The sequence below is a fragment of the Leucoraja erinacea genome, chromosome 37, assembly GCF_028641065.1.
Source record: "Leucoraja erinacea ecotype New England chromosome 37, Leri_hhj_1, whole genome shotgun sequence".
In the NCBI taxonomy this organism is placed as follows: Eukaryota; Metazoa; Chordata; class Chondrichthyes; order Rajiformes; family Rajidae; genus Leucoraja; species Leucoraja erinaceus.
The window spans coordinates 12,023,965-12,036,464 of record NC_073413.1 but is presented as its reverse complement, the minus strand read 5'-3'; the positions used below and the strand labels follow the sequence as shown (position 1 = coordinate 12,036,464).

The following is a 12,500-nucleotide window of genomic DNA, read 5'->3' as shown; positions in this document are numbered from 1 at the left end:
ACACACGCACGCACCCACGCACGCACGCACACACACACACACACACACGCGCACACACACACACACACACGCACGCACACACGCACACACACACACACACACATGCACGCACATGCACACATACACGCACACACACATACACACACACACACACACACACACACACACATGTGTACACACACACACACACACGCACACACACATACACACACAGACACACATACACGTACACACACACATGCACACACACACCGCATGGACACACACACACGCACATACACACACGCACGCACACACACACACACACACACACACACACACACACACACACACACACACACACACACACACACACACACACACACACACACACGCGCACACACACACACACACACACACACACACACACACACACACACACACACACACACACACACACACACACACACACACACACACACGGTTTTACCACCTCTATGTTCACCTCTCAGCCTCCTGCCCTCCAGGGAATAGAATCCTAGCCCACCAATAAGGTCATGTTGTAGGAGCAGAATTAGGCCATTCGGCCCATCGAGTCTACTCCACCATTCAATCACGGCTGATCTATCTCTCCCTCCTAACCCCATTCTCCTGCCTTCTCCCCGTAACCCCTGACACCTGAGTCGTGGCCACACCCTCATACATGAGAGGAAGGGTCTGGACCTGAAACGTCACCCATTCCTTCTCTCCATTACTCCAACATTTTGTGTCTATCTGTGTAGATCTCTGAAGCCTTTGACCCTCCATTGAAGTTATTCCCCCCCTGACATTCTGGAAAAGGTTCTTCATTTTGCAAGATTCCTCTGCGTTTAAAAATTCTTATCAACAAGTTCCCCAAGTCCTGTCCTAATTCTGGAGCATGTAATGTCCCACTGCTGCCTGACAGGCATGTTGAAAGTCTATGCCCTGTAATTAAAGCTGAAGGGGCCACATTGCTATCACTTGCTTCAATCATCTAACCATCTGTTGGGAGTAGTCCAGAAGTTCCCAGAAAGATAATTGGACACCGGGCAATGTGTAGTTTCATATAGCTGGTACATCCGAGCTTCTGATCTGCCTTGTAACCAGTGATCTGCTGACGGCTTTAAATATCTGGGGAGGCAGAGGGAGAGGTGCTGAGAGAAACATAGAAACATAGGCAATAGGTGCAGGAGTGGAGGCCATTTGGCCTTCGAGCCTGCACCATTCGCCATTCAATATGATCATGGCTGATCATCCAACTCAGTATCCCATCCCTGCCTTCTCTCCATACCCCCTGATCCCTTTAGCCACAAAGGCCACATCTAACTCCCTCTTAAATATAGCCAATGAACTGTGTGGCCTCAACTACCTTCTGTGGCAGAGAATTCCACAGATTCACCACTCTCTGTGTGTGAAAAAACTTTTCCTCATCTCGGTCCTAAAGGATTTCCCCCTTATCCTTAAACTGTGTGACCCCTTGTTCTGGACTTCCCCAACATCGGGAACAATCTTCCTGCATCTAGCCTGTCCAACCCCTTAAGAATTTTGTAAGTTTCTATAAGATCCCCCCTCAATCTTCTAAATTCTAGCGAGTACAAGCCGAGTCTATCCAGTCTTTCTTCATATGAAAGTCCTGACATCCCAGGAATCAGTCTGGTGAACCTTCTCTGTACTCCCTCTATGGCAAGAATGTCTTTCCTCAGATTAGGAGACCAAAACTGTACGCAATACTCCAGGTGTGGTCTCACCAAGACCCTGTACAACTGCAGTAGAACCTCCCTGCTCCTAGACTCAAATCCTTTTGCTATGAAAGCTAACATACCATTTGCTTTCTTCACTGCCTGCTGCACCTGCATGCCTACTTTCAATGACTGGTGTACCATGACACCCAGGTCTCGCTGCATCTCCCTTTCCTAATCGACCACCATTTAGATAATAGAGAGAGATGGAGGTGCCGACAAAGCACAGCCTCAGAGGCAGCTGGAGTCCGCGGAGCAGCGGGTGGAGCTGCTGCCTCCCAGCGCCGGGGATCAAGGGTTCGATCCTGACCTCTGCCGCTATCTGTCTGTGTGGAGTTTGCACGTTCTCCCTGCGACTGTGTGGGTTTCCTCCGGGTGCTCCGGTTTCCTCCCAAACAAACACGGTTGTGGTGGGACTGTGAGGAGTTTACATTGGGAGTGTGCAAGGGTTTGTGTAAATGGGTGCTTGATGGCCAGCAGAGACAGTTGGGCCAAAGGGCCTGTTTGTTTACACGCTGTATTCTTAGATCAGTTTAGTTTAGTTTGGAGGTACAGTGTGCAAACAGGCCCTTCGACCCACCGAGTCCGTGCCGACCAGCGACCCCCCACACACCAACACACACTGGGGGCAATTTACAATTTTACCGAACTAATTAACCGACAAACCCGCACGTCTTTGGAGTGTGGGAGGAAACCGGAGCGCCCGGAGAAAACCCACGCAGGTCACGGGGAGAACATGCAAACTCCACACAGATAGCACCGTGTCTCTGGCGCGGTGAGGCAGCAGCTCTACCCGCTGCACCGTCATCGATGGTGATGGTTTGGGATCACTGCGGCCACTGGCATTGTGGTGTTGGTGGACGGGGTCTCAGAGAGTGACCAATGACCAGGTACCCAGGTTGATGCCACCTCTTGTCATTTGCTACCTGCTCCGTCCACCCTCTCTCCGGCCCCTCGAGTCCTAACACCGTTCCATGTGTCTTTGACCAGCTGGCTTCACCACGAAGCCTCAGAGCCAGGCTGGGGAGCCGGGGGGAAAGGCGGAGTTCGTGGCTGAGGTGGACAAGCCCAACGTCAAGGTGAAATGGCAGAAGGGTGGCAAGGACCTCCCGGCCGGCCCCAAGTACACCATCAAGTCAGAGGGCAAGAAGCACACCCTGGTCATTAATGACCTGAACAAGCAGGATGACTCGGTCTACATGGCCGTTGTGGGGACCACCAAGGAGAAGTTCGAACTCCAAGTGAAGGAACCTGGTTGGTACCAGCTCAAGGGCTTGGTTGTCAGAGGGTGGTGAATCTGTGGAACTCATTGCCACACAAGCAGCTGTGGAGGCCACAAGTCAGTGGATGTATTTAAGGCAGAGATAGATAGATTCTTGATCAGTGCGGGTGTCAGAGGTTATAGAAACATAGAAACATAGACAATAGGTGCAGGAGTAGAGGCCATTCGGCCCTTCGAGCCTGCACCATTCGCCATTCAATATGATCATGGCTGATCATCCAACTCAGTATCCCGTACCTGCCTTCTCTCCATACCCCCTGATCCCCTTAGCCACAAGGGCCACATTTAACCCCCTTAGTTATGGGGAGAAGGCAGGAGAATGGGGTTAGGAGGGTAGATCAGCCATGATCTAATGGTGGAGTAGACTCGACGGGCCGAATGGCCTCATTCTGCTCCTATCACTTATGACCTTATGAACTCCGCCTGACACGTCCACCAGAGAGAGGTGGCACGACACAACAACAGGCCCTTCGGCCCAACCTGTACATGCTAGCCAACAAGCCCCATTTGCCCGAATGTGACCCATATCCATGTCCAATTGTGTTCATATGGTCATAAATGATAGGGGTAGAATTAGGCCATTCGGCCCGTCAAGTCTACTATGCCATTCTCTCCCACCTATCCCCATTTTCCTGCCTTCTCCCCATAACCCCTGACACCCGCACTAATCAACGTGTTTTAAATGCTGTTATTGTACCTGCTTCAACTATTTCATCTGGCATCTGGTTCCATATACCCACCACCCTCTGTGTGAGAAAGTTGTCCCTCTGATTCCTCTTAACTCTTGCCCCTCTCTCATCTCTCCTCAACGCTCTGCCCTCTGGCTAAAGAAACTCCTCCTCATCTCCTTTCTAAAGGTGTGTCCTTTTATTCTGAGGCCGTGTCCTCTGCTCCTAGACTCTCCCATTAGGGAACTAAGGTGTTAAAATGTCAGACCCCTTCAGAAACACTGAGACCTTCCGGAGAGTTCTCTGTCATTGTGAGCGTGAGCTGGTTGTGGGGCCGAGGAGCGAATTAGGCCATTCGGCCCATCATAGAAACATAGACAATAGGTGCAGGAGTAGAGGCCATTCGGCCCTTCGAGCCTGCACCATTCGCCATTCAATATGATCAAGGCTGATCATCCAACTCAGTATCCCATACCTGCCTTCTCTCCATACCCCCTGATCCCTTTAGCCACAAGGGCCACATCTAACTCCCTCTTAAATATAGCCAATGAACTGTGTGGCCTCAACTACCTTCTGTGGCAGAGAATTCCAGAGATTCACCACACTCTGTGTGGGAAAAAAAATGTTTTTCTCATCTCGGTCCTAAAAGATTTCCCCCTTATCCTTAAACGTGTGGCCCCTTGTTCTGGACTTCCCCAACATCGGGAACAATCATGTCTACTCCACCATTCAATTGTGGCTGGTCTATCTGACCCCATTCTCCTGCCTGCTCCCCATAACCCCTGACACCCGTACTAATCAAGAAGGGGGGACTTTGCACTCGGGAGGTCTAGTTTGGGAGGTCACTCTATCTATTCCCCTCATCTGTTGTCAGATCACCCCTCACCACTCCTGCGCTCCAAGGTATAAAGTCCTAGCTTGCCCCAACCTCTCCGTACAGTTCTGGCCCTCGTGTCCGGCCAAGATCTCCGCACCCTCTCCCACTGACCACCTGTCTTTCCTTTCCAGTGAAGGCCGAGCCTCAGCCCGAACCAGCTCAAGGTGAGCAATTTATCTTTCCCGTTTGTGATGGAAACTCACCGGGAGTTTTTCCTCTGGATAATGACAATGGGAGGCTTTGGGGATCAGGATAGTCACCGCATGATGAAATAAGGAACCAACAGATGCTGTTTTACACAACAAGACTCAGAGTGCTGGAGTAACTCAGCGGGTCAGGCAGCATCTGTAGAGATCATGGATAGGTGACTTTTTGGGTCTTCTTCAGAAGAGTCCCAAATCGAAACGTCACCTATCCATGTTCTCCACAGATGCTGCCTGTCCTGCTGAGTTACTCCAGCACTCTGTGAAACGTCACCTATCCATGTTCTCCACAGATGCTGCCTGACCCACTGAGTTACTCCAGCACTCTGTGAAACGTCACCTATCCATGTTCTCCACAGATGCTGCCTGACCCGCTGAGTTACTCCAGCACTCTGTGAAACGTCACCTATCCATGTTCTCCACAGATGCTGCCTGACCCGCTGAGTTACTCCAGCACTCTGTGAAACGTCACCTATCCATGTTCTCCATAGATGCTGCCTGACCCGCTGAGTTACTCCAGCACTTAGTGTATTTTTTTGTTGTAAAGCAGCATCTGCAGTTCCTTGTTTCCCCATGGGTCAAGGGCATTGTCTACAGTTCCTGTGGGCATTTGGTTCGGGACCCGTTTCATGAGCTGGAGTCTGTTTTTTTTTGTTGATAGTCACTGTCTGAATCCTGTCCAACAAACACTGATGTATTTAGTTTAGTTTAGAGATACAGCGTGGAAACAGGCCCTTCAACCCACCGGGCATCAGAGACCCGGGTCCGATCATGACTACGGGTGCTGTCTGTGCGGAGTTTGCACGTTCTCCCCGTGACCTGCGTGGGTTTTCTCCGAGATCTTTGCTCTCCTCCCACACTCCAAAGACGTACAGGTTTGTAGGTTGGTCAATTGGCTTGGTCTAAATGTAAAAATGATCCCTAATGGGTGTAGGATAGTGTTAGTGTTCGGGGATCGCTGGAGGGTGTGGACTCGATGGGCCGAAGGGCCTGTTTCTGCGCTGTATCTCTAAACTTAACTAAACTAACAATTGTTTAATTTTTCCACCCTCCTCCAACCAATGAAATCAGCCTCCCTGTCACCTCGGGATAGTTGATGAAATTGTCTTGGATGTTCTTTGAATTTTTATTGCTCTTTCAATGTTATTAATACTATCCCTTTTTGTTTCCCTTGAAGTTGCTGCTGCGCCTCCGACTGAACTGCCCGAAGATGGTAAGGGTTTGCATTTAATTAGTTGTCTCAAGAACAGGCAGAGAATGGTGGAGCAAAGATGGGGCCTTTCCGCCCATCTAGTCCATGCCAGCCCTTCAAAGCATATTGGAAACGGCACTGGGCCTGTACTCGCTGGAGTTTAGAAGGATGAGGGGGGGACCTCATTGAAACTTACCGAATAGTGATAGACCTGGATAGAGTGGAAGGATGTGTGGAGAGGATGTTTCCACTCAGGGATCAGAGAGCACAGCCTCAGAATTAAAGGATGTACCTTTAGGAAGGAGATGAGAAGGAATTTCTTTAGTCAGAGGGTGGTGAATCTGTGGAATTGTTTGCCACAGACGGCTGTGGAGGCCACAAGTCAGTGGATATTTTTAAGGCAGAGACAGATAGATTCTTATCAAGGTGCTATTTTACGCGATTTCACTCAATGCCACAGCAGCCGACACAGAAATCCTTCACCTTTTGCAGGTCAATGCAACCTCCTGCAAGACTTGTCAACGGATTTCACTGTGAGTGAAGGGAGGGAGAGACAGAGAGAGGGGTCTTTAAAACCTGACCTAATGCTCAAGTCTTTCTGACAATTGCAATGATTAGAAACATAGAAACATAGACAATAGGTGCAGGAGTAGAGGCCATTCGGCCCTTTGAGCCTGCACCGCCATTCAATATGATCCTGGCTGCTCATCCAACTCAGTATCCTGTACTTGCCTTCTCTCCATACCCCCTGATCCCTTTAGCCACAAGGGCCACATCTAACTCCCTCTTAAATATAACCAATGAACTGTGTGGCCTCAACTACCTTCTGTGGCAGAGAATTCCACAGATTCACCACTCTCTGTGTGTGAAAAAAAATGTTTTTCTCATCTCGGTCCTAAAGGATTTCCCACTTATCCTTAAACTGTGTGTGTGGCCCCTTGTTCTGGACTTCCCCAACATCGGGAACAATCTTCCTGCATCTAGCCTGTCCAACCCCGTAAGAATTCTGTAAGTTTCTATAAGATCCCCCCTCAATCTATTAAATTCTAGAGAGTATAAACCAAGTCTATCCAGTCTTTCTTCATAAGACAGTCCTGACATCCCAGGAATCAGTCTGGTGAACCCGGTTATGGGGAGAAGGCAGGAGAATGGGGGTTGGGAGGGAGAGATAGATCAGCCATGATTGAATGGCGGAGTAGACTTGATGGGCCGAATGGACTAATTGTGCTCCTGGAACTAATGAGTAGGCAAGCTAGCGTCTGCAGTTCTCTCCTACAGTTCTTAGTATTAGTGTGTATTCAGCGGGCTGTGTTGGTTGGTTACACAAATGCGAAATGTAATTCTGAGCTCACTCACTGTTTGATGTTCACAGATGCGGCAGGTCAGGCCCAGCAGCAACAACTCACCGGCATCTTCACCATGAAGCCACCAGATACGCTGTGCGTGCAAATGGGTGAGTACCGTGTGTTTAAGAAGGAACTGCAGGTGCTGGAAAATCGAAGGTAGACAAAAGTGCTGGAGAAACTCAGCGGGTGCAGCAGCATCTATGGAGCGAAGGAAATAGGCAACGTTTCAGGCTGACGTTTCACATGGGTTGACTTGGTCTGAAGAAGGATCCAGACTTGTAAACGTCACCTATCCATGTTCTCCACATGGAAGGCAGATGCTGCCCCTGACCCGCTGAGTTACTCCAGCACTCTGTGAAACGTCACCTATCCATGTTCTCCACAGATCCGGGTCTGCCTGACCCCCGCTGAGTTACTCCAGCACTCTGTGAAACGTCACCTATCCATCTTCTCCACACATGCTGCCTGACCCACTGAGTTACTCCAGCACTCTGGTGAAACATCACCTATCCATGTTCTCGCAGCAGATGCTGCCTGACCCCCGCTGAGTTATGGTGCAGCAGCATTTATGGAGCAAAGGAAATAGGCAACGTTTCGGGGCCGAAATCCTTATGGAAATAGGCAACGTTTCAGGCCGAAACCCTTCCGGGTTCCGAAACGTTGCCTATTTCCTTAGCTCCATAGATGCTGCCTGACCCGCTGAGTTACTCCAGCATTTTGTGTCCATCATCATAATGAACCAGCATCGTATCGGGCCGAAACTCTTCTGGAAATAGGCAACGTTTCGGGCCGAAACCCTTCTGGGTTTCGGCCCGAAACGTTGCCTATTTCCTTCACTCCATAGATGCTGCTGCACCCGCTGAGTTACTCCAGCACTCTGCGTCTGGACTAGGGGACTGGTGACTGAGGGAGTGTTGTCTTTGGTCGGCAGGGGCTGCGCTCACTCTGATCGCCAAGGTGGATGCATCTGCCCTGGTGAAGAAGCCAAGCATCAAGTGGATCAAGGGCAAGTGGCTGGATCTGAAGAGCAAGGCTGGCAGTGTGTACCAGTTCAAGGAGGAGTTCGACAGCAAGACCAAGGTGAGACACAGATGCCTCAGGTCATAAGAAGGGGTGAGAGGGGATCTTATAGAAACATATAGCCGACTAGGAAAAGGGGAGATGCAGCGAGACCTGGGTGTCACGGTACACCAGTCATTGAAAGTAGGCATGCAGGTGCAGCAGGCAGTGAAGAAAGCCAATGGTATGTTAGCTTTCATAGCAAAAGGATTTGAGTCTTGGAGCAGGGAGGTTCTACTGCAGTTGTACAGGGTCTTGGTGAGACCACACCTGGAGTATTGCGTACAGTTTTGGTCTCCAAATCTGAGGAAGGACATTATTGCCATAGAGGGAGTGCAGAGATGGTTCACCAGACTGATTCCTGGGATGTCAGGACTGTCTTATGAAGAAAGACTGGATAGACTTGGTTTATACTCTCTAGAATTTAGGAGATTGAGAGGGGATCTTATAGAAACTTACAAAATTCTTAAGAGGTTGGACAGGCTAGATGTAGGATGATTGTTCCCAATGTTGGGGAAGTCCAGGACAAGGGGTCACAGCTTAAGGATAAGGGGGAAATCCTTTAATACCGAGATGAGAAGAACTTTATTCACACAGAGAGTGGTGAATCTCTGGAACTCTCTGCCGCAGAGGGTAGTCGAGGCCAGTTCATTGGCTATATTTAAGAGGGAGTTAGATGTGGCCCTTGTGGCTAAGGGGATCAGGGGCTATGGAGAGAAGGCAGGTACAGGATACTGAGTTGGATGATCAGCCATGATCATATTGAATGGCGGTGCAGGCTCGAAGGGCCGAATGGCCTACTCCTGCACCTAATTTCTATGTTTCTATGTTTCTAAGTGATACTGAGATGAGTAAAACCTTTTTCACCCAGAGAGTTGAGAATCTGTGGAATTCTCTGCCACTGAGGGCAGTGGAGGCCAATTCACTGGATGTTTTCAAGAGAGATTTAGATAGAGCTCTTCAGGCTAACGGAATCAGGGGACATGGGGAGAAGGCAGGAACGGGGTACTGATTGGGGATGAACAGCCATGATCATATTGAATGGCGGTGCTGGCTCGAAGGGCCGAATGGCCTACTCTTGCATCTATTTTCAATGTTTCTATAAGATCATGTGATAGGAGCAGAAGTAGGCCATTCGGTCCATCAAGTCTATGTCATTCTATCAAAGCTGATCTATCTCTCCCTCCGAACCCCATTCTCCTGCCTTCTCCCCATAACCCCTGACACCCGCACTAATCAAGAATCTATCTATCTCTGCCTTAAATATATCCACTGCCAGCAAAGTCTGGTCAAGGATAGTCCAAGGGTCACCAACGAGGTGGACTGTAGTTGAGGACAGCTGTCTGGTTGTGGTGGGGTGATGGCAGGTGAGGTGAGGTACAGTGCGGATGATGTCTCCCTGTCCACAGGTGTACACCTATGAGATGAAGATCGTCAAGGCAGACAAGACCACTGCAGGTGGCTACAGGTGTGAGGTCACCTCCAAGGATCAGTTTGACAGCGCAGCCTTCAACATCGACGTGGAAGGTAGGGAGCGGTTGTGTCTCGTGCCCCTGGTGAGTGATGGGTCAAGTGGGCAGTGGGTGGTGTGGGGGTCAGTGGGCAGGGGGTGTGTGGTCAATGGGGGGTCAAGAGGGCAGGGGGGGTGTGGTCAGAGGGCAGGGGGGGGTGGTCAATGATGGGCAGTGGGGGGGGGTCAATGAGGGTCAAGTGGGCAGGGGGTGTGTGGTCAATGTGATGGGGGGGTCAGAGGGCAGTGGGGTGTGTGGTCAGTGATGGGTCAAGTGGGCAGGGGGGTGTGGGTCAGTGGGGGGTCAAGTGGGCAGTGGGGGTGGTCATGAGGGCAGGGGGCAGTGGGTGTGGTGTGATGGTCAATGGGCAGTGGGGTCAGTGGATGGGGGCAGTGGGTGTGGTGGGGGGTGGGGCAGGGGGGGTGGTCAGAGGGTCAGAGGGCAGGGGGGTGTGGTCAGTGGGGTCAGGGGGGGGTCAGGGTCAGGGGCAGGGGTGTGTGATGGGTCAGAGAGGGGGTGGGGTCAGTGGGGGGTCAAGTGGGGTGATGGGTGTGGGTGGGGGGGACAGAGGGCAGTGGTGGTGTGGGGATGGAGGGAGGGGATACTGGGGCAACTCTGCAGCTCAGGCAGCATCTGTGGAGGGATTGTACAGGCAACGTTTGGGGTCGGGGCCCTTCCTCAGACGGATGGAGTGTCGGGGGGTGGGGAGAGAAAGCTGGGAGAGGGAGGGAGGCAGACAGAGCCTGGAGAGTGATGGGTGGAGACAGGGGGAGGGAGGTGGTTGATTGGGCACAGTCAGTGACAAAGGCAAGCGGTGAAAAGAAGACAAAGGAGGGTCAGACATGGAGAGAATCGGCACGGTGGTGCAGCGGGTAGAGCTGCTGCCTCACAGCGCCAGAGACCCGGGTCCAATCACAACCACAGGTGCTGTCTGTACGGAGTTTGCACGTGACCTGCGTGGGTCTCCTCCGGGTCCTCCCACACTCCAAAGACGTGCAGGTGTCTTGGGTCTATGTGTGTGTAATGTATGGCTGCAGAAACGGCATTTCGTTTGGACCTCAAGGGGTCCAAATGACAATTAAATGTATCTTGTATCTTGTATGTAGGTTAATTGGCTTGGGATAGGTATAAATTGTCCCTAGTGTGTGTAGGATAGTGTTAGTGTGCAGGGATCGCTGGTTAGCACGGGCTCAGAGGGCCGAAGGGCCTGTTTCCCCGCTGTATCTCTAATCGCGCCTGTCACCGTTATCTGTGACGATGTCTCATTCTTTGACGATGTCGTGTGCGAATCCATCGAGACTCAACGACTTTCCCACTGCTAGCGCCATCTCGCTAAGATATCCTTCATCTCTCTGCAGCTACGGAGGTGACATCAGACAATCTGCTGACATCATTCAAGAGAACGTGAGTACTATCCCCGTCCTCCACTTTGTTTCTCCTCTGACCTCTGACCTCCGACCTCGTTACGGACCTGACCTGACCTGACCTGTCCCACCTTCGAGACTTTTTCGGTGACTGCTGGCACCGGTCGGCGAAAATGTTCAACGTGTTGAAAATCCAGCAGCGACCAGAACAAGGCACGACTCTTTGGGCGACTACTCATATAGAAACATAGACAATAGGTGCAGGAGTAGAGGCCATTCGGCCCTTCGAGCCTGCACCATTCGCCATTCAATATGATCATGGCTGATCATCCAACTCAGTATCCCATACCTGCCTTCTCTCCATACCCCCTGATCCCTTTAGCCACAAGGGCCACATCTAACTCCCTCTTAAATATAGCCAATGAACTGTGTGTGGCCTCAACTACCCTCTGTGGCAGAGAATTCCACAGATTCACCACTCTCTGTGTGGGAAAAAAAATGTTTTTCTCATCTCGGTCCTAAAAGATTTCCCCCTTATCCTTAAACTGTGTGTGTGGCCCCTTGTTCTGGAGGTGTCAGGACCATACAGGCTTCATGTACCCTGCCACATGTCACCAGGGTGCCGCCTGTATGGCCTTGAGTCGCCCACAGAGTCGTAGCGTTTTTCTGGTCAACGCAGGATTTTCAACGTGTCGAAATTTTTGTTGACCTGCAATGACTTATGACGGGTGCTGGCAGTCGCGTAAGTGGGACAGGCCCTTAATTGGGAAAGGGGGAGATGCAGCGAGATCTGGGTGTCATGGTACACCAGTCATTGAAGGTAGGCATGCAGGTGCAGCAGGCAGTGAAGAAAGCCAATGGTATGTTAGCTTTCATAGCAAAAGGATTTGAGTCTAGGAGCAGGGAGGTTCTACTGTAGTTGTACAGGGTCTTGGTGAGACCACACCTGGAGTATTGCGTACAGTTTTGGTCTCCAAATCTGAGGAAGGACATTATTGCCATAGAGGGAGGGCAGAGACGGTTCACCAGACTGATTCCTGGGATGTCAGGACTGTCTTATGAAGAAAGACTAGATAGACTTGGTTTATACTCTCTAGAATTTAGGAGATTGAGAGGGGATCTTCTAGAAACTTACAAAATTCTTAAGGGGTTGGACAGGCTAGATGCAGGAAGATTGTTCCCGATGTTAGGGAAGTCCAGGACAAGGGGGTCACAGCTTAAGGATAAGGGGGAAATCCTTTAAAACCGAGATGAGAAGA

General features: G+C 50.7%; 1 protein-coding gene across 1 annotated transcript in view; it reads left to right on the top strand.

Annotated features, from left to right (window-relative positions):
* Nucleotides 1-2,704: 2,704 nt before the first annotated feature.
* mybpc2a (myosin binding protein Ca) overlaps nt 2,705-12,500 on the top strand; it is a 55,239-nt gene continuing 45,443 nt past the window's right edge. The window contains exons 1-7 of the mRNA XM_055663421.1: nt 2,705-2,993; nt 4,698-4,730; nt 5,947-5,982; nt 7,334-7,414; nt 8,239-8,387; nt 9,776-9,893; nt 11,236-11,281. Of these exons, the coding sequence (XP_055519396.1) occupies nt 2,939-2,993; nt 4,698-4,730; nt 5,947-5,982; nt 7,334-7,414; nt 8,239-8,387; nt 9,776-9,893; nt 11,236-11,281 (518 nt within the window). The 5' untranslated portion in view covers nt 2,705-2,938. The remainder of the gene's footprint in view (nt 2,994-4,697; nt 4,731-5,946; nt 5,983-7,333; nt 7,415-8,238; nt 8,388-9,775; nt 9,894-11,235; nt 11,282-12,500) is intronic.